The sequence below is a fragment of the Camelus ferus genome, chromosome 9 (assembly GCF_009834535.1).
Source record: "Camelus ferus isolate YT-003-E chromosome 9, BCGSAC_Cfer_1.0, whole genome shotgun sequence".
Taxonomy (NCBI): Eukaryota; Metazoa; Chordata; class Mammalia; order Artiodactyla; family Camelidae; genus Camelus; species Camelus ferus.
In genome coordinates, this window is record NC_045704.1 from 57,707,318 (window position 1) to 57,731,914 (window position 24,597).

At 42.9% G+C, this 24,597-nt stretch overlaps 2 protein-coding genes across 2 annotated transcripts in view; both read left to right on the plus strand.

The window, feature by feature from the left end:
* NOTCH2 (notch receptor 2) overlaps nucleotides 1-8,677 on the plus strand; it is a 153,542-nt gene extending 144,865 nt beyond the window's left edge. The window contains 5 exon segments of the mRNA XM_032486927.1: nucleotides 323-491; nucleotides 1,109-1,410; nucleotides 2,229-2,376; nucleotides 3,044-3,141; nucleotides 4,065-8,677. Coding sequence (XP_032342818.1) covers nucleotides 323-491; nucleotides 1,109-1,410; nucleotides 2,229-2,376; nucleotides 3,044-3,141; nucleotides 4,065-5,453 — 2,106 coding nt within the window. The 3' untranslated portion in view covers nucleotides 5,454-8,677.
* An 11,688-nt stretch (nucleotides 8,678-20,365) lies between these two features.
* Nucleotides 20,366-22,782, plus strand: LOC116666097 (disintegrin and metalloproteinase domain-containing protein 30-like). The gene is given in 2 exon segments (XM_032488193.1): nucleotides 20,366-22,564; nucleotides 22,566-22,782. Coding segments are annotated over 2 exon segments (2,376 nt in total). The 5' UTR covers nucleotides 20,366-20,405.
* Nucleotides 22,783-24,597: the final 1,815 nt, after the last annotated feature.

A 24,597-nucleotide genomic window follows, 5' to 3' on the forward strand; every position in this document is an offset into this window, starting at 1 on the left:
AGAAGCCCAGAAGCAGAAAAATGGTCCTGCGGGAAGTCTATAGACGGCACGTTAGGTAGGTAATACAGGTGACATATTAAGGCTGTCTGCTGCCTAGAGGATGGGATGGGGAGGCTGGGAGAGTTGTACAGATGATGCAGGAGAGATAAACAGGAACCACGTACCCCGAGCAGTGTGGATAATAATCTGGAGGGTTAGATAGGAGGAGAGAGAAAACTGGCGGGAGGTTAGGAGAAGCGGTGTGAGAGTCTGGACTAGCTCCTTGGCTGCACTTCCCAGGGGTGGGCCAGATTGACAGGGAGACTCGTCCCCCCCCTTTCAGGCTGAAGATGAGGCTTTACTCTCAGAAGAAGATGACCCCATCGACCGACGCCCATGGACACAGCAGCACCTTGAGGCCGCAGATATCCGCAGGACTCCATCGCTGGCTCTCACTCCTCCGCAGGCAGAACAGGAGGTGGACGTGCTGGATGTGAACGTCCGTGGCCCAGGTCAGCACCTGCAAGCCTTCCCTTTTTCACTGCACCATGCCTGCCTGCCCTTGGTTCCGCCTTGTTGTCCCTGTGTTTGCCCCTCTTGGTGATCTGCTCCCTTCTGATTTCATAGACTCAAAATCAGCTTGAGGAAACGAATGCTTAAGGAGCACAGGCTTGCAGAAATTATGAATTCATATAAGAATAAAGGGAAGTATTTCACATTGCTTCCTGTACAGCATGCTCGACCATGACAGGCTCATTGTATGGGATAGGTTTTAGTGGGATGGAAAAATAACATCCCAAAGCAGAGGTATAGAGAATTAGTTTAGTTTATATCTTAGTGCATATAGTTTATTAATAGCATATATTTTAAAATATCCAATAGGACTCAGAAACTTGAACAGAAAAGCTTATTTAACTTAGAGAATAGCTCCTCTTTACAGAAAGGACATTATCAAGGAAAAGTCAGTGGCAAATGGAAAACTAATTGCCAATTACCACAAGAAGCACAGTTTATTTTTTTCCCCAAAAGAATAATTTTACTCAAATTGAACTATTCCAACAATAGAAGTAATTGAACATTAATGTCCTTCTCCTCCTTAAATGCTTTTTGGAATTTTCCTTCCTTCTAGATGGGTGCACCCCACTGATGCTGGCTTCTCTCCGAGGAGGCAGCTCAGATATGAGTGATGAAGATGAAGATGCAGAAGACTCCTCTGCCAACATCATCACAGACTTGGTCTACCAGGGTGCCAGCCTCCAAGCCCAGACAGACCGGACTGGTGAGATGGCCCTGCACCTTGCAGCCCGCTACTCGAGGGCTGATGCTGCCAAGCGTCTCCTGGATGCAGGTGCAGATGCCAACGCCCAGGACAACATGGGCCGCTGCCCTCTCCATGCGGCAGTGGCAGCTGATGCCCAAGGTGTCTTCCAGGTAAAGAACGTGAGAAGAGTTGGTTCCTTACAGATCAATAATATTTTACCTTTTTAAAAGCACTTAATATCCCATTACATTTGTTCAGTAATTCTTTGAGAGAATAAGGCAGATGATAGAGTCATGCTTGATGGATGAGGAAAGCAGGAAAAGGGAGGCAGGCAACCAGAACTGACTATATACAGCCAGATGGTCGCAGAGCCAACAGCAGATAACACTAGTCTTCTGATCGTTAATCACCATTGTGTTTTGTTTTGCTTTGTTTTGGGTGTGGCAAAATACCTCCGAGATGAACAGATCAGATAGGAGTGATTTCTGTTATGAAGCCTTTGACTACTGTCAGCTTCTCCCTCTAGCCTTGTCTGACCATGTGGGCTTCCAGCTGCTCGGTGGTGGTTTTCTTGACACGAGTTCACAGTTTACTCCTAATACCTTATTATTTTACTTTTATGAGGAAATTGGAAACATTCTGTATCATCTTAAACTGTACACCGTAAGTGAGGTTGTGGTATTTCCCCACATCTGTCTTCTTTTCTTTAGAAAGTAGAAGTACATTACTTTACATAGCCATTGTCTCGAGCACTTACTTGTTTGCACGTTCACTCATTCCCTTTATTCCTTCCTTCCTTCATTCATTCAACAAGTATTTATTGATTGACCAGGGTAGAATCTTGGGCACAAAGATAGCAAGACATCCCCTGCCTTCCAGAAATTTACAGTGTAGCCTTAGCTCTGAAGCTCTTATTTCTTATCTTAGCACCATTATTACTATTTTTAAATCCAGGTGACTTTCTTTTCTGTACTTTCTCTTATTCTAGATACTGATCCGCAACCGAGTAACTGATCTGGATGCCAGAATGAATGATGGCACTACACCCCTGATCCTGGCTGCCCGCCTGGCTGTGGAGGGAATGGTGGCAGAGCTGATCAACTGCCAAGCAGATGTGAATGCAGTGGATGACCACGGTAGGAATGAGAAGCAGGGATTCAGATTCCTACTGCAAAGCAAGCCTCTAGGGAGGGAGAATGGTTACCAGATCCTTAAAGAACTGTCTCAGATCCGAATCCACTGAAGATTCCTTCACTCATTCGTTCTTCTTTTTCCCATGTTGAGTTCAGAGAACTGAGCCAGTGTGAGGATCCATATAGATGAAGCTGGGAAGGGATTTTTAGTGAGAGTTGTTGGATCTCAAAGCAAGTCCATGTAAGGTCTGCTTGTGTGGGTTCCCAAGCATCCCATTCTTGACATGAATATATGAGAGCTGACTTCATCATGGAGGGCGGGGCTGTGAGATATTCTAAGTAGACATTCCGGCTTGTAATAAATAGGTAGGTTATTGTCTTCAGTGTGGGACAGGGTAGATTCTGTTGTATGAAGGATGTGGCACCATAGATGATCCTTTTACCTAGAAGTTTTCTGAAGGCTAGACAGCCTGTACTGATGTATTTCTATAACAGGGGGAAATGAAGATAATACTTGGGTTTTTCCTGTGGGCCCCCAAAGAGAACTGGCTTCCTGCTGCTGCCTGAGAAGTTCAAGGTTTCCTTGTGCAGGTCATGATGCTTCCTTACAGGAAGGAGTAAGACAGGTCCTTCTACTGTGTCTGCTTATAAAAATGTTTTTTTCCTGCAGGAAAATCTGCTCTTCACTGGGCAGCCGCTGTGAATAATGTGGAAGCCACCCTTTTGCTGTTGAAAAATGGGGCCAACCGAGACATGCAGGACAACAAGGTACAGTCTGGGCTCTGAGCTGGAGGGCAGGCAGAGCAGTGCCTCAGATGATAAGGCCTTCCCTTTCCTCCCTTAGCTCCTCTTGTGATAAAGATAGAAAAGATGGAAGCAGGTTGGACAGGAACTTGGTCCAGCGAGCTTGAGGGCTCATATTGGGCTTCTCCAGGGGAGAGTCAGGATTGAGCCCCCTGCCTCCTCAGTACTCAGTCTGCACCAGGCTGTCCTGTCAACAAGTCTGGTGCAGACTTCTCTCCTCTCTCTCCTTTGATATTTCCCTTTCTCCTGCCTTCGTTCTCTTCACACTCATTTCCTTTTCACTGGTTCGTTTTCATTTGTTTTCCTGCTGCCTTTTTGTTTGTTTCCTGTTCTTAGACACCACGATGTTTTCCTGTTTGCTTTTCTTCCTCTGGGTTTTATGTCGAGCTTCCCCTCTCTTGCTCATCTCTCTCTCTCTCATTCATTTCCTCCTTCCCCTTATTTTAGTTCTTTCTCTCTCATGTCTTGCATCTTTTTTCTTTTCCTTTCCCTTATTTTTCCCAGTTCTGCACATCCTGTAGGTTCTTTGTCATCTCTAACTGGTGTTCCTCTGAGAACCCTATTTTGATAAGCTCAGTGCTGTTTTAAGTCAGTCTCTGGCTTGGGGACATGCTCTATGTCACACATTCCCCCACAAAAGAGATATAGCCCTTAGTGGGTCGAAATTGGTTCTTGGGGATGAGCAGAATAATCTTGCTCTCTTTATGTACAGAGCACTGGTATCCATTCAGCATGCAGGTAGATATACATTTAATCTGTAGTATTAACATTTCATGTGGGGAGACACTAGGAAAAATATGTCTAAAGGGGTGATAGTAACAAAGATTGAGAAACATTGCTTTATTTTCAAGAGTTATTAAAATGTGCTCTGTGGGCCTTTTCTGCAGGAAGAGACACCTCTGTTTCTTGCTGCCCGGGAGGGGAGCTATGAAGCAGCCAAGATCCTATTGGACCATTTTGCCAATCGGGACATCACAGACCACATGGACCGTCTTCCCCGGGACGTGGCTCGGGACCGCATGCACCATGACATCGTGCGCCTCCTGGATGAGTACAATGTGACACCGAGCCCTCCAGGCACTGTGCTGACCTCTGCTCTCTCACCTGTCATCTGTGGGCCCAACAGATCTTTTCTCAGTCTGAAGCACACCCCAGTGGGCAAGAAGTCTAGACGGCCCAATGCCAAGAGTGCCGTGCCTACTAGCCTCCCTAACCTTGCCAAGGAGGCCAAGGATACCAAGGGAAGTAGGAGGAAGAAGTCTCTGAGTGACAAGGGCCAGCTGTCTGAGAGCTCAGTGACTCTGTCCCCTGTTGATTCCCTAGAATCTCCTCACACATATGTTTCTGATACCACGTCCTCTCCAATGATTACATCCCCCGGAATCTTACAGGCCTCACCCAATCCTATGTTGGCCACTGCTGCCCCCGCTGCCCCAGTCCATGCACAGCATGCACTGTCTTTCTCTAACCTTCCTGAGATGCAGCCATTGGCTCATGGGGCCAGCACTGTGCTTCCCTCAGTGAGCCAGCTGCTGTCCCACCACCACGTTGTTCCCCCAGGCGGCAGCAGTGCGGGGAGCTTGGGTAGGCTGCATTCAGTCCCTGTCCCAGCAGACTGGATGAACCGCGTGGAGATGAATGAGACCCAGTACAACGAGATGTTTAGTATGGTCCTGGCTCCAGCAGAGGGCGCCCACTCTGGCATAACTCCCCAGAGCAGGCCACCTGAAGGGAAGCATTTAACCACCCCTCGGGAGCCCTTGCCCCCCATTGTGACTTTCCAGCTAATCCCCAAAGGCAGCATGGCCCAACCAGCTGGGGCTGCCCAGGCTCCATCCAACTGCCCTCCAGCTGTTGCAGGCACCCTGCCCACCATGTATCAGATTCCAGAAATGGCTCGTTTGCCCGGTATGGCTTTTTCCACTGCCATGATGCCTCAGCAGGATGGCCAGGTTGCTCAGACCATTCTCCCAGCCTATCACCCCTTTCCAGCCTCTGTGGGCAAGTATCCCACACCCCCGTCACAGCATAGCTATGCGTCCTCCAACGCTGCTGAGAGAACACCCAGCCACAGTGGTCACCTCCAGGGTGAGCATCCCTACCTGACACCATCCCCAGAGTCTCCTGACCAGTGGTCAAGTTCATCACCCCACTCTGCTTCTGACTGGTCAGATGTGACCACCAGCCCTACTCCTGGGGGTGCCGGAGGAGGTCAGCGGGGACCTGGGACACACATGTCGGAGCCACCACGCAGCAACATGCAGGTTTACGCGTGAAAGAGTCTGCCTCCAGTGCAGGGACAGAACTCCTACTGTAAATGCTGCTGAGGAACAAATGAAGGTCACCCGGGAGAGAAATGAAGAAATCTCTGGAACCAGCTTCTGGAGGCAGGAAAGAGGAGATGTTCTTATCTTGTAGAAAATGCAAAAGAAGCAACTTTATTAGCTTCACCGTGTATCTGCAGAGTTCTGGAGGGGGAGAGACAAGACTCCTTGTAATCTCTTGCCCATCAAGCCCAAGTTCATGGAACTTCAAGATGAATACACGACTTGGGACTATGTTTCCTCTCTTCAGTGTGGAGATCAAGACGGATGCCTCTTGTAGCTCAGACATTCTTGCAGCCTGGACTATATTTTCAGCCATGGGGGCTTCTGTCATATCCATGAGAAGATTCTACAGTAGACTCCTACTGGGAATTGTGCCTTGGAATTCTCATCTTCTCATCCTTGGAAAGTCTTTGACTTCACTTGGTGCTTTAGTTGTTGCATCTCTCTGTGGCTGAAGCCCCACCTGCATGTTAGAGACCAAGGCCTTTGTGCTTTTAATCATTCCTCCTCTGGAAAGCCTCCTTTTCCTCTCCTGTTTTCCCAGTGTCCCTAGGAGAGCCACAGGTTTACTTTTAGGGTCCTCAGCAGAAACCTTTCAAGTACGTTTCTTTAGAAAATGGACACAGTGTATTCTCCTGCATAACCATTCCCAATAGAAAAAGGAGAGCAAAATATTTTTCTCAGAACGTGTTCTGGGGACCAGAGCCCCCTTCAAGAGGCTTGCAACTTAATTCTCTTGCCTGCACTCAGGCTTCCTTCAGATCTTACCAGGAAGAAGAATGTGTTGTTTTTCCATTTCTGGACCTAGTCAGTGTGAAGGTTTATCCTTGGCCATGTAGGTAATATGACCCCTTTTAAAAACAACCCAAACAGACAAAGGTTTGGAATGTTGGAATGACCAAGAGATAAGCTAACTCATGGGAGAAGTGGTTCCCCGCTGAGAGGTCCCAGCCAAGCATTCTGTTGACTGCCACTGTGAAACACACTTGTGCCCAGGGGTTAGAGCCCTCGCCTGCTCCACTCACGCATCAGCTCATGGAGACTGTCTTAGCTGTTGAGCCTTCCCCTGCACACATCTCCACAGGAGGAAATATTTCGAACAATATGCCCTTGCCATTTAGAACTGAAATTTCCTCGGCCCGTGGGCCCCCGTGGCAGTCGTAGTCCCTTTGCCAGGTGTTCCGTCTCTATTTCCTGACGTGCCTTCTGACCGCGGGCCCCTTCACCTACCTTCCCTCCACACCGTGTGGTCTGATTACTGATGCACCCAGTGGGTTCTCACCACACACCTGGGTTTTCTGTGTTCAGCTGTGGGAACTGGAATGTTGACCTGGTTATGTAGGGCCTAAGCCAGCCTTATAAGACGATTGGAAAGGGAGGAACTGTGAGGCAGCCTCTCCTAGTTTTTGCTCTCATTCCTTTTCCTTTCAAGCAGTCATGAGATTCCCTTTTAGGAAACTGAAATAGACCCTTACCAGGGACATTTTCCGTTCATAGAGTCAATCTCCTGGATGATAATGGACAATTAGAGACTCACCGCCTTGCCATCCTCACGTTCAGATTGTGATTGCATCTCATCCGAGTCAGCTTCCTTTATTTGTGTCTGGGCAGACTCCTTGATCCTGTCGAGGACAAAAGCAGTCTAGCCAACACTGGAATTAGGAGGAAAATAGTTCTCTTCCTCTTCTCCCTCAGTCAGCTAACAGTTGGTCCTGTCTCCACACTGTCACTTCTGCCTGGAGCTATAATATCATGACACATGGAAAATTAGTTCTCCCAGGACATTTTGTCGGTAATACCAGGGGGACTGCCCACACGGGGTGTGCTGCGATGGTAGTCTTCATTCCTGCCTTGGCCGGGAGTGTTCATCAGGCCTTCCCATTTACCTGATTCATCTGTCTGTGGCTTCATATGGAAACTTTGTGTGTCTGTTAGCATGGAGTCTACAAAGGGTTTCTTCAGTCCTGCCCAAGGTCATTGAACCAACAAAAATATAATTAGTTCTGCCCTGATACAAGCAGAGTGCTTGTTCATTCTGCATTTCATTCTTTCATGTTGCACCTCTACCAGCCCCTTTCATAGAGTATAGCATTTTATCATTCTGAATGGTGACTCTCTATCCTTGGATCCATTTGTTGATTCACGGATGGGGAGAATCTACTTGCATGGACCACTGTGGACCCCACCATTCTCTGTCATACTGCTCCAGCCCCACTTCCTGAAAGTGTCAGCTTCTGCTCCAGAAGTTCCATCTTTAATAGCCTCTGCCTTCCCCATGCACACTGTAGACCTAATGTTCCTGTTCCTCCTCCTTGGGATCATGTGGGTTCTGGGGAAGTAAATGTGAAGGCTGCCGTTACAGACAATAGGCTTCAGTGATGAGGAGAGACACTGCCTTTCAAGCATTTATCAATCTCTTAGTAAGAACCCTTGTGCTGTATTGTAACTAATAGAGAGAAAGTAAGATGGACAATCACTTTCTCCAGTTTCTGAATTAGAGACTAAGTTTGTATGGAATACGTGTTTTATGCCAGGTATAGGTCACCTTCCGTGCCCTGCACATTTTTGTTTTATCTTTAAAAATTCTTCCTTTGATTCCTCTTCTGCCTACCTTTGGGGATATATTGTTTGTTGATTTGTTTGTTTCCTCTGTTGTGTGTTAAGTATCCTTTTCTGACTTACATGGTGTTGAGGGAGGGAGAGGTCTGAGGGAAGGAGAGACTGTGAGTTAGAGATTTCATGTAAGCAATCAGCTATAATGCACTAGTCCCTTATATTATTATTAAATTTGCTAGCTCATCATTCTTGCATAGAAAAGAACCAAAGGTTGTAATGTTTCGTTGGCAGGTGGTTTGGGGGTTTCGGTCTTAACCCGCACACTGAATGTATGACGCCTGTTGGAGAGGATGAGTTTATATGCCCTGAGGCTCCCACCTGTGCTGAGGTACTGTGGCTTCTCCCTTGTGTACATTCCCCTTAAAAGTGATGTGATCTCTGTTTGTATGAGAAAGCCAATAACCAGTAAAATGACTGCATATTCCTAACTATACATGGTAAGGAAAATGCACAGTTTGTTTTTACTTTTCAAAGGTTCATTCTAAAAGTAGTTAAGGTGAAATTTATATGAAAACATTTTTATCACAAAATAAAACGGTTACATGTCAAGCTCCATAGCATGGTGGTTTTTCTTTTCCTTTCTTCCATCCATGGTCTTGCAGTGATTCCCCTCACGATGTCAGAATTTGCTGAGAGAGAAATAATTTTCTTTTCATCCTGAACTCCACATTCATTCTGAATCCCACATAGCCTAGCGCTAGTCTTCTTTTTTTTTCTGTCTCCAGGCAGAGAATAAATAAATGCTTCTGAGGAAAAAGCTTCTGTCCAATAGGAAGCATCACAAAACTGAGTTACTTTTCTGTGCACTAAATGGTGACAAACGGACAATTGCTCAGGACAACGTGCCTTCCAGTGGAAATGGAGGTTGTTTGCTAAAGACAGCATTGAGACTTGAGATATAACTAATAAAACAGATGTTAACTAAACCATAAGTTTCCAATATTATTCCTCATTAAATTTTGTATAGAATTAACATATACAGCTATAAAATATTATTTTGGGCATATATTTATATATTCTTTTCTAAGTACTTGTAAGTCAATCAGTGATCTGTTTGAGCACAAATATTTGACATTGATTCTAAATATGGCATTTTCAACACAGCTGGTAGCATATATTGGTTATCCTGAGAGTGTTATAATTTTATATAAAACACATTTGAGTCTGCATGTTGGTTTTTGAAATGGTGGAAAAAGAAAATGAATTTCAGAGCTGAGGAATGTCCATCCAAGTCTGGTTCTCTGCAGGCTGGCTTCTCAGAGCCTTTCAGACTTGGTGGCAATGAAAACTTGCTCCATGGAAACCTCCTTCAGTGGATCTGGCTGCCCATCACATCCTACCCTGCAACTGCAGGCATAGAAACCTAGCCCTTGACCAGGGACTATGTGGGGCTCTCCCACGCATGAAATGCAAGAAGGGAGAGCAGGGCTGCACACTGTCCATGACGTGATGGGCAATGGTGACTGTGAGCCTGTTACTGCCTCGGCCTCCGAGGACACCCAATAAACCCTGACTCAGGCTTGCTGAGCGGTATGGGTCATTCACCTCATTTGGTGACAGTACTTATAAAATGAAATATGAATCAGGGTCTTGCAAAATCCTGAAGAGAGAGGCAGTGCCATGTGAACTGTGTGTGTGTGTTCGGTTGTGGTGTGTGTGTGTAGGTGGGTGAATGTGAGTGAATCAGAGAGTGAATACAATTTTTCCTTCTCTCAAAACAGACCTTAACAAAACACATTTAAAATATTTGCACCAGTCAAGTCCTGACTACAAACTCAAATTAGGGCAATTCAAGAACGGCTTATTTGCCAAAACTAATTGTGAAGTGTGTGGGAGGTGTAGGGAGACCCTAAGGGGTGGTGCAGAAAGTCCTGGCTAGCATCAGCAGAGCTATCACCACTCCTTGATCCGAAGGGACGAAGGCTGGGTGAGGTTACTGGAACCTGGAAGGAGGGAGTCCAGTAGAGCAAGTTAACTGAAGAAGAGCTGTGACTTCTGCCTGAGGCACAGTGAGCCTCACGCCCCCTCACAACAGGGAAGCCAGGAAATGAACACCTGCATCTCACTCTCCACCGCACTATCTCCCCCACCCCAGACTTTCTATTTGTCGAATCCAAGTGGAAGTCTCAAAATGCAGGAGCCTGTTGGACTTGATCCATTGATACAAGTCTGCTTCCTGGGGCAGAGATCTTGGTGGAGAAAGGAAGAGGGTGGACCTGAAAGGTGCCAATACATCATTATCCCAAACATTTTCCTCCAAGGGTAACATTTCTAAAAAACTTCTACTGACAGCCTACCATTCATGTGTGAGGGCAGGAAACACAAAGTAAATGAATTTTGCATTGATAATCCTGACAACTTTTCCTGATCGACTAGTGTGTTTCTTTACCACTTTGTCTTTGAGCAACCACACCGAAGACAACCATCAGCAGTAGGATGGATCAATTATGGTGCCGCCATTGTGTGAACACTACACGGAAATGAGAAAGAACAACATGGAACAATATGAAGTGCTGTCATTGACACAATGTTGAGGAGAATAAGCCAGACAACACTAAATACATTGTTTGATTCCATGATACAAATTCAGGAAACACAAATCAATGGTAAATAGGGATCTGAATGGTGGGTAGTTTTGTGCGAGAGGGACCTTGACTGAGAAGAGGGCAGGAAAAATCTTCCTGGAGACTGAAAATATGTTCACCTGGGTGGTGATTACATGAATGTACTCATACTCAAAATTCCATGTAAAATTTACTTAAGATCTTTTAATTTTACTGATATAAGTTATACTTCAATAAAATGTATCTATAATACTGACAGATGTATAAACACCTAATAGTATAAAAATAATGTATAGACATAAAATTTTATATTAGAAAATTATAAAACAATGTTTTATAATATTGCAGGTGCTCAAAAATGAGGTAATATAGGTAAGGCTCCTGTATCCCCTCTCTCCATTCCCTTCCCTTCCTTCCTCCCTCCTTCCTTTTCCAGTTACTTGTTTCCATAAATTGAATTTGTGGAGATTATTTTATGCTTAAAAACTGTTATTTGCAATAGGTGATCCATGAAGCAAACACGTTTTCAAATTCAGTGGTATAAAATGTGAGACTGCAGAAATGCAAAGTTAATTAGTTAAGTGAGCAAGGCAAGCTAGCTGTTGCCTAGCTGGGTAGGAGCTCTGGAGTCCACCTGTAGGGTCCTGGCTGCTCTTTGGCACCACCTGGTGGCACTTGGCTGCCTCAGCATAAATATGTTGGGGTTGAGTCTGGGTTCTAACATCAGACTGGGATTTGCAAGCTCTTCACTGGAACTCATCACCTGCTTCAACATGCCTATTTCAGACGAGAGAGACCAGCAAACACTGGGATGTAAGGACCCAGCTCCTGCCTCTCTGTTATGGAACTGGCTCATGTTCTCCATCTCTCTTTCCTTTCTCTCCACCATGACCCCTTTCATTCACTCCTAGAAAAGGTTTAAGAACAGTAATTTTCAGAGGATGCACACCAACCAGTAATCGTGTTGTATGAGAATCTAGTTACTGCGGTTATTGCAGGGTTTTACATCTAAGAACCGGAAATGAGGAAGAGAAGATGTGTTCATCTGAGGGTAACAAGACTACACACCTGGACAACCCAAGAAAACTTGCTAAAAAGTCTACCCTAAATCATCAGAAATTTAGTAAGTAAAACAATGGAAAATTTGTCAACAAAATCCAATTTGGGGATGTAATTGAAGAAAAAAGCACATTTACATAGCAAAGATACACCCCCCAAAAGGTACACATGGGTAATCCAAAGTAACAACCTTTAAAATAATTACTAAGTGTAAATGTTACCAAATATCCCCCACTCCTGACTTGTCATTGCTGTTTCTTTATCAAAAAGCTTTAGTTCTGCTCTACTCTTCCCACCTAGTAAAAATCATGAATATCTGACCATGCCTGTATCTTTGATAAAATTCATTAAGATACTCAATTTTTTAACCTGCCTCAACATCATCAAACACAAGTACAAATCCCATAATAAGCTCTCCCTAACACTCATTTACTGAGACACCACATCTCCCCTTAGTGTGCAACGTTCCTTGCAGCAAAAAGCATCGATAAATCCATCTTTGTTTGACTTGCCAGGGTGCTCCTGGTGGTTTGACTGAGGGACGTCAACAGAGCCTGTGCTGACACTCGGAGAGAGGAAGAATCCCCCTGTAACACCTGTCATACACGCGGCCTGACTGTCACAATGACAGTTAATGAACTTTTCAAGAATACCTGGAACGTTCATAAAGATGGTACATATATGAAGCCATCATAAATCTTAGTGTAGCTTCCAGAATCAGTATCATATAGAGAGTTATCTCTGAACAGAGGACTATCAAATTAGAAACAAAAGTCAAAATCTAACCAACATCCCTGCACATTTGAAAAAAATTTTAATGTATACATAAATCAGTTATTAATAAGGTAGAAGACATTTAGTAACCATGCAAAATTTTGTCAAATAGTACCACTGTTTTTGAAATACAAATTATTTGAACTGTGGAAAGCAACTGAAGTTTTTAAGTAGAGAAACTCTCATCTAAATACTTACATCACAGCAGAAAGACTGAGTCAATAGCCCAAGCATTTTATTCAAGAAATTAGACCAAAAAAACCACAAACTACATCCAAAGAAATAGAACATAAGCATAATCAAGACAAGCAGAAATGAATGAACTAACTGAAAGAAGGTAATAAAGACAGTTAAATTAAATAAAATTATAAAGAAGGCAAACCAACAAGTATCGGGGAAATAAAAGTAGAATGTTTTGGCAGATACAATAGACAAAAATCATGAACATAAAACATATTTATTCTAATATGTTCGGAAACTTTGAAAGAACAGATAGAGTCTTTCATAAACCTTCCAGAGAATTAACAAGAGAGAAAACACCCTTCAACTCAACACATACGTCTAATATAACTTGGACAAAAAAAAACCCTAGGATAATACAAGTTAGGAAAATTATGGATCTACCTACTAGCAGAGAGACAAAAATTGTAAACCAATGACTACCTAACTAAAACTAGCAATGGATTCATAATGATAAATGTAAACCCATCATGACTAATGATTTTTTTTTTCTTCAGGAAAGAAAGAATGGTTAACACTAGTAAATCAATTACTAGATGTCACCACCTTAAAAAGACCCATACAATCATTTCAATAGACTCAGCAAAATATTTGGTAAAATTAAATCTTCATGATAAAAATTATGAAATATAACAGCAAATTAGAAATAGAGAGAAAATTCCTAAAATTAAAAAAGGATATATACCACAATCTATAGCGAACATCATACTTAATGATAAACAAGTAATTTGTATCCTTTACTTTTTAAAATTTCCATATATATTATTTATTTTTGTATCATTAAATCTTTGAGTGATCTAAACAAGACCCCCTGAATCTGAAAAGTAAAATTAGTCAAAATCTAATTTCCTACTGATAGGTCAGGTTCTACCTCCAGTGACAGGTTCTTGACACTGTCCACCTGTCTTTCACTTTAGCCAAGACTTATTATTATTTACCTTGTCCCAGCTTATCATTCTGGAGTTATTCTTTCCTCCATAGGTGTTGCATAAAAGCCTTGAATCTGTTAATTTTATACTATCAATTCATATGAACTTGCCTGTTATTTTGCCTTAAACCTTGACTTCGTGTTATGTATCTCGCTCTTTATTTCCACTTGTGCAGATTTCTTGGTCATTTTTTACTGGACTCTGGAGAAGAATGAGTGTGTCAATGCTCTTCTTTGTAAATAGCATTGTTTTAAAACAGGTGTTTATTGATTGACTGATTTATAATTTTTTATATTGAAGTATAGTCGGTTTACAATGTTACATTAATTTCTGGTGTGCAGCATAGTGATTCGGTTTTATATATATATATATATTCCTTTTCATATTCTTTTTCATTACAGGCTATTACAAGGTATTGAATATAGTTCCCTGTGCTGTACAGAGGAACTTGTTTTTTATCTATTCTATGTATTGTACTTAGTATCTGCAAATCTCAAACTCCCACTTTATCCCTCCACCCCACCCCTTTCCCTCTGGTAACTATGTTTGTCTTCTATGTCTGTGCATCTCTTTCTGTTTTGTAAATAAGTTCATTTGTGTCATTTTTTTAGATTCCACATATAAGTGATATCCTATGGCATTTTTCTTTCTCTTCCAGATCTCATATGTTCTATTCAACTAGATCTAGAAGTCCTAGTTCTAGCAAGAAAAGAAAAAAAAGTCATTGCTTCTAGACCCACTGATTATATACATAAAATGTTCAAGAGATCATATAAACTAATATATCCTGTTGCCATTCAAGAGGACAAGAGAACATTTTAAAGGAATCAGAACTTCTCCTGTTGGTGATTAACTGAATTCAAACAAATTATGAAGGAGATTACACGTATTCTGGCTATAGGGTTCAGGAGTCTATTTACCCAAGTCAGATGAGAAAAATGGAATAATTGAGGGTATGGATTTGAAGACCTCTGTTGACCAAATGGAGAACACTCGTGGGGAAAAAAGTCATTCAAATAGCTGTTCCATCAGGTGCTTCAGGAAGAATCATCCTTGAGGCGTGCCATCCACACACCTTGTCCCGGCCTCAAACATCTGGGTGAGAGCAAATAGAGCTCTCACTAGAATTCTGTAATCTTGCCTGCCCTGACGGGCAAACTAAGAGAGTAGACTTTCTAGATTATCCATTTATTGCCAATTAGCTCCAGAATCATTCTTTCTGCCTGCTCTGTGCAAGTGGATCTGGGCCCTTTAAATATCTTAGCTTTGTTGGCTGGCACCATGCTAGGCTGTATCAGTAGAGGGTGCTGGAGAGAAATCTTAGGAGCAGGAGGTTTTCCCTCCTGGTTCCAGTGACTCCCCTGACAGGCTCCTCCTGCAGTGTAAGTAGTTTCCCAAGTGTTAGTCCTGCAATGCAGGCAGCCAGAGGCGCCCAGCGGCCAGCAGCAATCTCAGCCACTTACTTTTCCCAGGTGGTTGTACAGTAGAATGTATTAGAGTGCCTCAGTGATGCACGATCCCCTAAGCAACCTTCTCCAGTGCACTAGAGTGCCTTGGAGAGACACCTTCTTGGAAACAGCTTTTCCCTGTACCTCAGAGGTTGGATTTCTGGCAACATCCAACCGCGTGCACCTCAGTGATTTCTCTGCCATTCAGGGAGCCAAGGCTGTGCCCTCCAACAAGATGTGGATCTCAGCCCTAAGACGAGGTTCACTCTTCCTCCCATGCATGTTCTATTTCACCCCTAAGAGCGGTGGCCATGTTACATGTCGTAACATATCCCATCACACTTGATCCTATTTTATCATATCACTTATCATGTCATATATCATATCATATCTGCTTTATTATGTATTAAAGCCACTGTTCCAATAGTCTTTAGAGTTCTCTTAACATTTTAATAGCCCATCTGTAGTTATTCCATTCTCTTGTTACAGTTAATAATTTTTTACATTACATTTTCCCTTTTCAATTACTGTAGGATTTCTTTCTACTGATTGAACCCAGACTGACAGATTCAGAAGTTAATGTTTGTAGAGAAATGTTACTTTTTGTTGTGCTTAGTTTTATCCTACTATGAATAATTCAGAGGCATTTTAGAATCCATAAAATAACCTTTTCATTAATTCACTAGCAAAAGGGATATAATGAATCATGAGGGCCATCTCAAAAATTTGAAGCTATTTTTTTTAACTTTTAGGAAAAACATAGAAAGGAACACAATACACTTGTGATATAAATATTTTTCAATGTGAGTAAAAAATCTAGCCATAAGTAATCTACTCACACTATCCCTTCAACAATATCTTTATGACTCCATGCTAATCTGTCAACCTAAAGATTAGTGTTAATAAAGCATATTTAATTGTCTAATTTCAGAAACAGGTAAAAATTATGATATTAAAATTTTTTCATATTGAAATGTAATATGTACAGAAATGAGCTTAAAAGTCTTAGGAATGGTTTAACAAATATGTACAGCAAACAATACTTCTGAGGAAATATATTACCAACACCAGAGCCATCTGGAAGCTAAAGGAACTATACCCTGCCCCTCCCCCATCCATTCCTGATTATAGCCCCTTCCCTTCACCCTAGAAGTAACAACTTTCCTGACACTTCTGGTCATTATATCCTTGATTTATTTTTACCAACTGTGCATGTACTCCTAAAAATAAAGTTGTTTTGCCTGATTTTGACTTATAAATTCATTTGTATTTTGTCTTTAATATTTACCCATGTGGTTGCATATGACTCTGATTCATTATCTCCATTGCAGTAGTCACCACAGTTGGAAATAAAGATTATTCCCAGTTTGGGGAGTAATACTACACCCGTGTATCCTGGTGTACATTTGTACACATTTCCGTAGGGTAGGAATGGAATTTCTGATCATAGAGCATATTTTCAACTATATGAGATAATGCCAAGCAGGTATCTAAAGTGGTCTTATTGATTTATATTGCCCCTGAAGTGTAAGAGATCTCCTATCATTCTATACCCTCACCAAAGCTTCATGTTATTACTCTTGAGTCATTGCTAACACGATGGGTGTAGCATCAGTCAGCAGCTTTAATTTGCAGTAGTCTGTCTGATAATGTGGCCAGGAAACTTTCCATTTGTTTTTTGGGTTTTTTTTGGCTACCTGAATTTTCTGTTATGTGATGTGCTTGTATTTTATTCATTCCCACCCCCTTTCCCCTCTGGTAACCATAAGTTTACTTTCTATATCTGTGAGTCTGTCACTGTTTTGTAAATAAGTTCATTTGTGTCCTTCGAAAAAAAGATTCCACATGTAAGTGATATCATGTGGTATCTTTCTTTCTCTTTCTGGCTTACTTCACTTAGTATGATGATCACCAGGTCTATAGACCCCGAATAGCCAAAGCAGTCTTGAGAAAGAAGAATGGAGCTGGAGGAATCATACTTCCTGATATCAGGCTACACTACAAAACTACAGTAATCAAAACAATACAGTACCAGCACAGAAAGACACGTAGCTCAGTGGAACAGAACAGAGAGCTCAGAAATAAACCCATGAACTTCTGGTCAATTAATCTATGACAAAGGAGGCAAGAATATACAATGGAGAAAAGACAGTCTCTTCGATAAGTGGTGCTGGGAAAACTGGACTGTTATATGTAAAAGAATGAAATCAGAACATTCTCTAACACTATATACAAAAATAAACTCAAAGTGGATTAAATACCTAAATGTAAGACAGATACTATACAACTCTCAGAGGAAAACATACGCAGAACACTCTTTAACATAAACTGAAGCAGTATTTGTTGGTCTGTCTCCTAAAGTAAAGAAAATAAATAAAAAATAAACAAATGGGGCCCAATTAAATTTAAAAGCTTTTGCACAGCAATGAAAACCATCTACAAAACAAAAAGACAACCTACTGAATTGGAGAAAATATTTGCAAATGATTTGACCAATAAGGGGTTAATACCCAACATATATAAATAGCTCTTACAACTTAACATCAATAAAAGCAAACAGCCTGATTAAAAAATGGGTAGAAGAACTGGATGGACATTTTTCAAAAGAGGAAATGCATAAGACCAACAGGTACATGAAAAAATGCTCAGCATCACTAATCATCCTGGAAATGCAAATTAAAACTACAATGAGATCTCAACTTCACACTGGTCAGAATAGCTATCATCAAAAAGAACACAAAAAACAAATGTTGGTGAGGATGTGGAGAAAAGGGAACCCTTGTACAATGTTGATGGGAATGTAAATTGGTGCATCCACTATTGAAGAGAGTATGGAGGTTTCCAAGAAACTAAAAATAGAATTATCATATGGCTCAGCAATTTCACTCCTGGGTATACATGCAAAAAAACAAAAATGCTAATTTGAAAAGATACATGCACTCTAATGTTCAAAACAGCATTATTTACAATTGCCAAGGTATGGAAGCAACCAAAGTGTTGATCAAAGGTAAATGGATGTAGAAGATGTGATATAATATATATGTATAGTATATACATACAAACACACATTGTATGTATGTATATATACACACACCCACACAATGGAATACTACTCAGTCACAAAAAAGAATAAAAATTTGCCATTTGCAGCAACATGGATGGACTTTTTTTGAATTTAGCAAAAGGAGGTTGTGGTCACTTTAGTGTGAACAGTTCCAGGAAATGCGTAGGAGACACATGCCAGAGGGTTGTGACATGAATGGCAGATGAGGAAGAAAGATCACAGATCTAGACCACATCTTCAAGAAGTCGGGTGTGAAAGAGAGAAAAGAAACAGGAAAGTCGCTGGAGGGTTCCATGTGGTAGAAAGAGGGTTTGTTAGAATGAAAGGGTCCTGGCCATTCTCAAGTGCTGTTAGGAAAACTCCCAGCAGACATCTCTGCTCAGCCTCCAAGAGAGGATAGGGGATCCCTTCAAAGGGATCCTCCTCAAGGATCAGCAAAGGAGGAGGCCTGTGTACTGTGGAGATGACCCAGTTGGCAGGCAGGGGAAGCTGTGAGTGTAGTGAGTAGACAGTCAGGGAGGGCGGGTCTGAAGTCTCAGTTTTCCTGTAAAGTCAGGGGCTGAGGTGAGGGCGTGGTAAGAGTGAGAGAGATGAAGAGGAGAACTCAGGACAGAGCTAACTAGGGACAAATGGAAGCATCACCAAGTGTGCTGAGATCCTAGTTCAGGTTGGAAACCAAAAACGACAGTTTCCCCCAGTCTGTAAATCTGGTAGATTTTCTCAAGCACCCAGCAGCCTAAACTGGGGAGGGTAGCTGGAATCTATCTTTTGTATCCATGTGATTTTATCATCGTTTTCAAATTTATACCATTTTCTTTAGGTCACTGGAGGATTTCTTGATGAAAAACTCCTAATTCATCATCTAATGCATCAACTCCTATTGGTACAGTATTGTCTCTGGGCTAAACTCTGTAGCATCTGTTTGATAACACAAAGCCTTGTGGAAATAGCCTTCTTTGACATAGTTCTTATTTACAAAAATAATATTGTAAAAGGTGAATATATATTGTAAAAGATGGAAATAACCCTTAGTTCCATAGAGTAGAAGAGGCAAGCTTTCTTATCCTCAACCTGCATATGTCTCCAGTAAACTCCTCCCAACCCCCAGACAGAACTCTCAATGTATGTTTGTCCACCTGTTGATACGCCATTAAAATACAGAAAGTATGTTGTATTTTAAAATAGCATATACTATTCATGTATTTTTGACACTGCTATTTTCACAATATATTCACTGCTAATTTTACACAGCATATTGTAAATTATTTTCTAAGTCATTGTTTTTTTAACGACTGTAATTTTTTTTTCTTTTTTTGGTCTCCTGTGGGTTTTCCTACCAGCAATTGAGAATGGCCAGGACCCTTCCATTCTAACAAATCCTCTTTCTACCACACAGAACCCTTTAGCGACCTTCCTGTTTCTTCTCTCTCTTTCACACCCAGCTTCTTGAAGATGTGGTCTAGATCTGTGATCTTCCTTCCTCACCCACCATTCACATCACAACCTTCTGGCATGTGTCTCTGCAGCATTTCCTGGAACAGTTCAGCCTAAAGGGACCACGACTGCCTTTTGCTGAATTCAGCGTTTCTCCAGCTTTGCTCACCAGTTCATCCGTTGACCACGGGCGCTGGCCTGGGAGGCTGGGGAGGCAGAGCCTCCTCTGATTTTCTCACACTCATGCTCCTCCTTCCTTCCACTGTAAGCCAGCCCACCAGGAAAATGGGGATGGCTGGATGACGTGGGCTCAGAGTGCTATTAAACATTCGAGTCAACCGATGCAAACATCATGTGTGCCCGAGGGCCTCTAGAAACAGAGTAAAAGGCACACGATACACTGAGATTTTTTTTTTTTTTAAACAAGTTCTCTTTTGTTCCTCCCCGTCTTTATTCCGTCTCTTTTGCTCACGCCGCTCTCTGCCCTTCTGCGTCCCTCCTGCAAAGAGCCTCGCTTTTCATTCTCTACTCGCTCCTCCCCTGGATCCTTCCACGTGCGCCTAACGGCCCCTCTCAGAAGAACTACATGCGTTGGACACGGGGGCGTGCACCTGTCGTTCGCCTGTTGTGAAAACCAGCTGCGCTGAGCCGGACCCAGCTCAGGCCAAGGCGGGCGCCCCCACACCCCGCGCTCGGGGAGCCCGGCGTCCCTGCAAGTCCGACCCACAAGGCCACAGTTGCAGGGGCTGACTCACCAGCGAACAGGCGATGCCATGAGGTCAGGGAGGCCCTTCCTCTCCCACGGCCGTTCGCTCCCGGTGCTGCTCCTGGCGCTGCTCCTGGCGCTGCTCCTGGCTGACTGTCTTGGCAAGGATCCAGTTTTCCACCCGGAGTGGGGCTTTGATTCCTATGAAGTCACCATCCCCAAGAAGCTGAGCTTCCGACGAGAGCAGCAGGGTGTGGCCAAGCACGTGTCCTACCTCCTGCAGGTAAAAGGCAAGAACCATGTCCTCCACCTGTGGCCCAAGAGGTTTCTATTAGCCCGAAATCTGCAGGTTTTCTCCTTCACGGAGCAGGGGCAGCTCTGGGAGGATCACCCTTATGTACCCAGCGACTGCAACTATATGGGCTTGGTTGAAGGAAATCAGGATTCCGAGGCTACTTTAAGCACATGCACGGGGGGGCTCCGAGGCATATTGCAAATCGATGCCAGGCATTATCAAATCGAGCCCCTCAGGGCTTCTTCCAGGTTTGAACATGTGGTGTATCTCCTGAAGAAAGAGCAGGCATTTCCCAGTCAGATCTGTGGCTTAAGTCATGACGACACAGTAAAGCAGATGGCCCAGCAGGAGAACGTGGCTAGGATAAGCGACCTCACTGAGTCTTACATGCACCAGAAGTACTTGGAATTAGCCCTGGTCTTTGATCACAGTAGGTATTTGTACCTGAACTCCAATCTTACTCTAGTCGTGAATGACGCCATTCTTCTGACTGCGATCGCAGACTCTTACTTTCAAGATGTCCGTATGAGAATACATCTATTTGGTGTGGAAGTGTGGACAGATGAAAACAAAATAAAAGTGACTTTTTCAAAGTTAGACCAAGTTTTAGGCCAATTTATGGTATACAGAACAAGTGTACTAAATGCTCGATTTCCAGTAGATTGGGTACATCTATACATTAAACAAACTTATACAGATTTTCTTGCACAATCCTGGGGAACTGTGTGTAGTACGTTTTATGCTGGATCTGCAAGTGTTTTTCTAGATATGAATGTCCTCACACCTGCCACTTGGACTGCTCATGTATTGGGCCATAGTGTGGGAATGAACCATGATGCAGAATATTGCCAGTGTAAGGGTAGGCATAATTGCATCATGGGCACTGGACGAACTGGGTTTAGTAACTGTAGTTATGCTGAGTTTTTTGCACACGTCCATTCAGGAGCAAAGTGTCTAACTAATATCCCAGGACTAGGCTTTGTGGTTAAGAGATGTGGAAACAAAATTGTGGAAGAGGATGAGGAATGTGACTGCGGTTCAGGAGAGGACTGTAAAACAGACCAGTGTTGTCAACCAGATTGTAAATTCAAACAAGGTGCCAATTGTAGCACTGGACTTTGCTGTCATAACTGTCACTTTCGTCCATCTGGATACATGTGTCGGAAGGAGGAAAATGAATGTGACCTCGCAGAGTACTGCAGTGGGACCTCAGGGCTCTGCCCAAGTGACACTTACAAGCAGGATGGAACCCCTTGCAAGTACGAAGCCCGTTGTGTCAAAAAGGGCTGCCAGGCCAGATATATGCAGTGCCAAAGCATTTTTGGACCTGATGCCATGGAGGCTCCTCTTCAGTGCTATGATGTCCTTAACGTAATAGGTGACCAGTATGGGAACTGTGGTGTTTCAGGAGTCCGTGAATATCGGAAGTGTACCAGGAAAAATATATTATGTGGCAGGATACAGTGTATAAATGTCAACACCATCCCTGATATGCCAGATCATACTCTTCTAATTTCCACTCATCTACAGGAGGAAAACCTCATGTGCTGGGGCATAGGCTACCATTTGTCCATGGTAGCTATGGGGATACCTGACCTGGGAGTGGTAAATGATGGGACCTCCTGTGGTACGGACCGAATATGTTTTAATAGAAATTGCGTGAATAGCTCAGTCCTGAAGTTTGACTGTTTGCCTGACAAGTGCAACCGCCGAGGCGTTTGCAACAATAAAAAAAACTGCCACTGCGTGTATGGCTGGGCCCCTCCCTTCTGTGAGGAGGTAGGGTATGGAGGAAGCATTGACAGTGGGCCACCGGGACCTCTAAAACAGGGGGTGCCCACCTCAATTCAGGTCGTGTCCCTTTCATTAGTACGCCTTATTTTGTTAATTATCTCAGTGATTGTTGTGTTTTTCAGGAAAATCTTAGGAAACGTATAAACCCAAAGAGAAAGAAACACCACGAATTAACACTGGAGTAGAACAATTCAAGGCAAAAAATGTCAAGAAACCAAAAAATAATCAGTCAATGCACAGTCACTCTGTAACCCAGGGTCATAAACTGAACGAGCTTCTCATTTATCCTAACAGCTCTTCCTTCTTCCCTCAATTCTTTAATCGAATTTTCTTTGAGGTTTTGATCAGCAAATAAAAAGTATTCTTGGTTTGGAAACAAATTGTTGCATTTTTGCTTCCTACTTCACTTGCCCCCTAGTTTGTGATCAAGTTCTGGATATCCTTAAAAAAAAAGCCCCGATGGCTTTCTGAACCCTAAAGTTGTGAGTGTCACAGAAGTACAGTGGATTTCAGAGAAGAGTCCTGCCTGTCAGTTCCCAGCAAACAAAGCCATAGTCTGCCTTTGCCTCTGCCTCCCTCAGCGTCATCAGTGAAGTCACCTGTGCCGTTGCCCCATGCTGAGCCATAAATGGTGACTACCACATTTTACATTCAGAAAGCGGTAGTTGACAAGGGTGTCCCCAGTTAAGGACATCCCCCCGTTATAGTCACTGCATGTTTCACTGTAGCTCCGTATACATGTGGTCTCTGACTCAGTGTTTGGGGTGACCTCAGTTGGGTTAGGGACTCTAGTCTACCTTAACTTGTGCACTACACCACAGTCTACCATTGATGACAAGACCTGGCAGTGTCCTGGGGTCCAGGCTATTAACAGAATACCATGCTTTGGGTTTCTGCTTGCTAAAACAATCTTCTATGAACATGTGCTGGGGGACATCTGGCCCTTGGTTTGCCACACCCCTAACTAGAGCAGAGGAGAGTGAGGAACGCCTTTCACCCCAGGTACACGCATGTCTGCCCCCAAATATTCTCCCCTCTTTGCCCGGTGCTTTGGCTGGGAGGAGAGGAGGACTGAGTGCCCCCTTCAGAGGAGCATGTGCCCACGTCTTTACCAATGAGGGTCTCATCATCCCAGACTTGTGTCAGCCCCAGTGTTTTCGGGCTTATTCTGGCCTGAGCCCTCCTGCAGTTCCCTCGCCTTCCCCGGGGCTGCTCCTTCCGCAGGCAGCACTGCAGGACCACTGTACCCCACCGCACTCTCCACTTTTCTTAGCCACACAGTCTTCTAACTGAAGAGGTGGTGGGAGGCTCATGAGAAAGAGTGGTGCCCTTAGACTGTTCGGGGACAGTTCTTACTATAGATGCAATACTGATAATGGTGGCTACCATTTACTGAATGGTCACTGTGTGCTGGGCAAGGTTCTAAGTGCTTCACATGTTTTAACGTGCATACCCCTGAGAATAACTCTGTGAGGTAGGTGTTATCATTTTCCTGTTTTCCGAAAAAGAAATTGAGGACAATGAGGTTAAATAACCTGCTCAAGATTACATAATTTATGATTAATGACATTATTCAGTGTAGCTTTCTGTGCATATTAGGAAATTAAATTTGGGGAGGAGGATTTATTTTAAAAATTAAAGGTACTTACAGATTATAAATATTTTTAAAATTTTAATTGTGATAAAATATTCTAATATAATTTTATATATTTAAAGTGTACAGCTTGATAATTTGACAGACATACATTGTGGAATGACGACCAAGAACAAGATAATTAACACATCCATCACCTCACATAGTTAAATTTTTCAGGAGGTGAGGATGCTTAGAAGAAATCCTCAGCAAAATTTCAGGTATACAATACTGTATTGTTAACTACATTTACCATGCTTTACATTAGATCTTCAAAACGTATTTAATTATAATGGAAAGTTTGTACCCTTTGACTTACATCTACTCATTTTCCCCTCGCCACAGCCCTTCACAACCGCCATTCTATTCTCTGTTTCTATGAATTTGTCCCTTTAATAGAACTTTCACATGTAAGCGATACCATGTAGTATTTGTGTATCCCTGTGTGACTTTTTCCTTAGCATAATGCCCTCTGGATTCAAGCTTGTTTTTTCAAATGGCAGGATTTTTTATGGCTAAATTGTATTCCATTGTGTG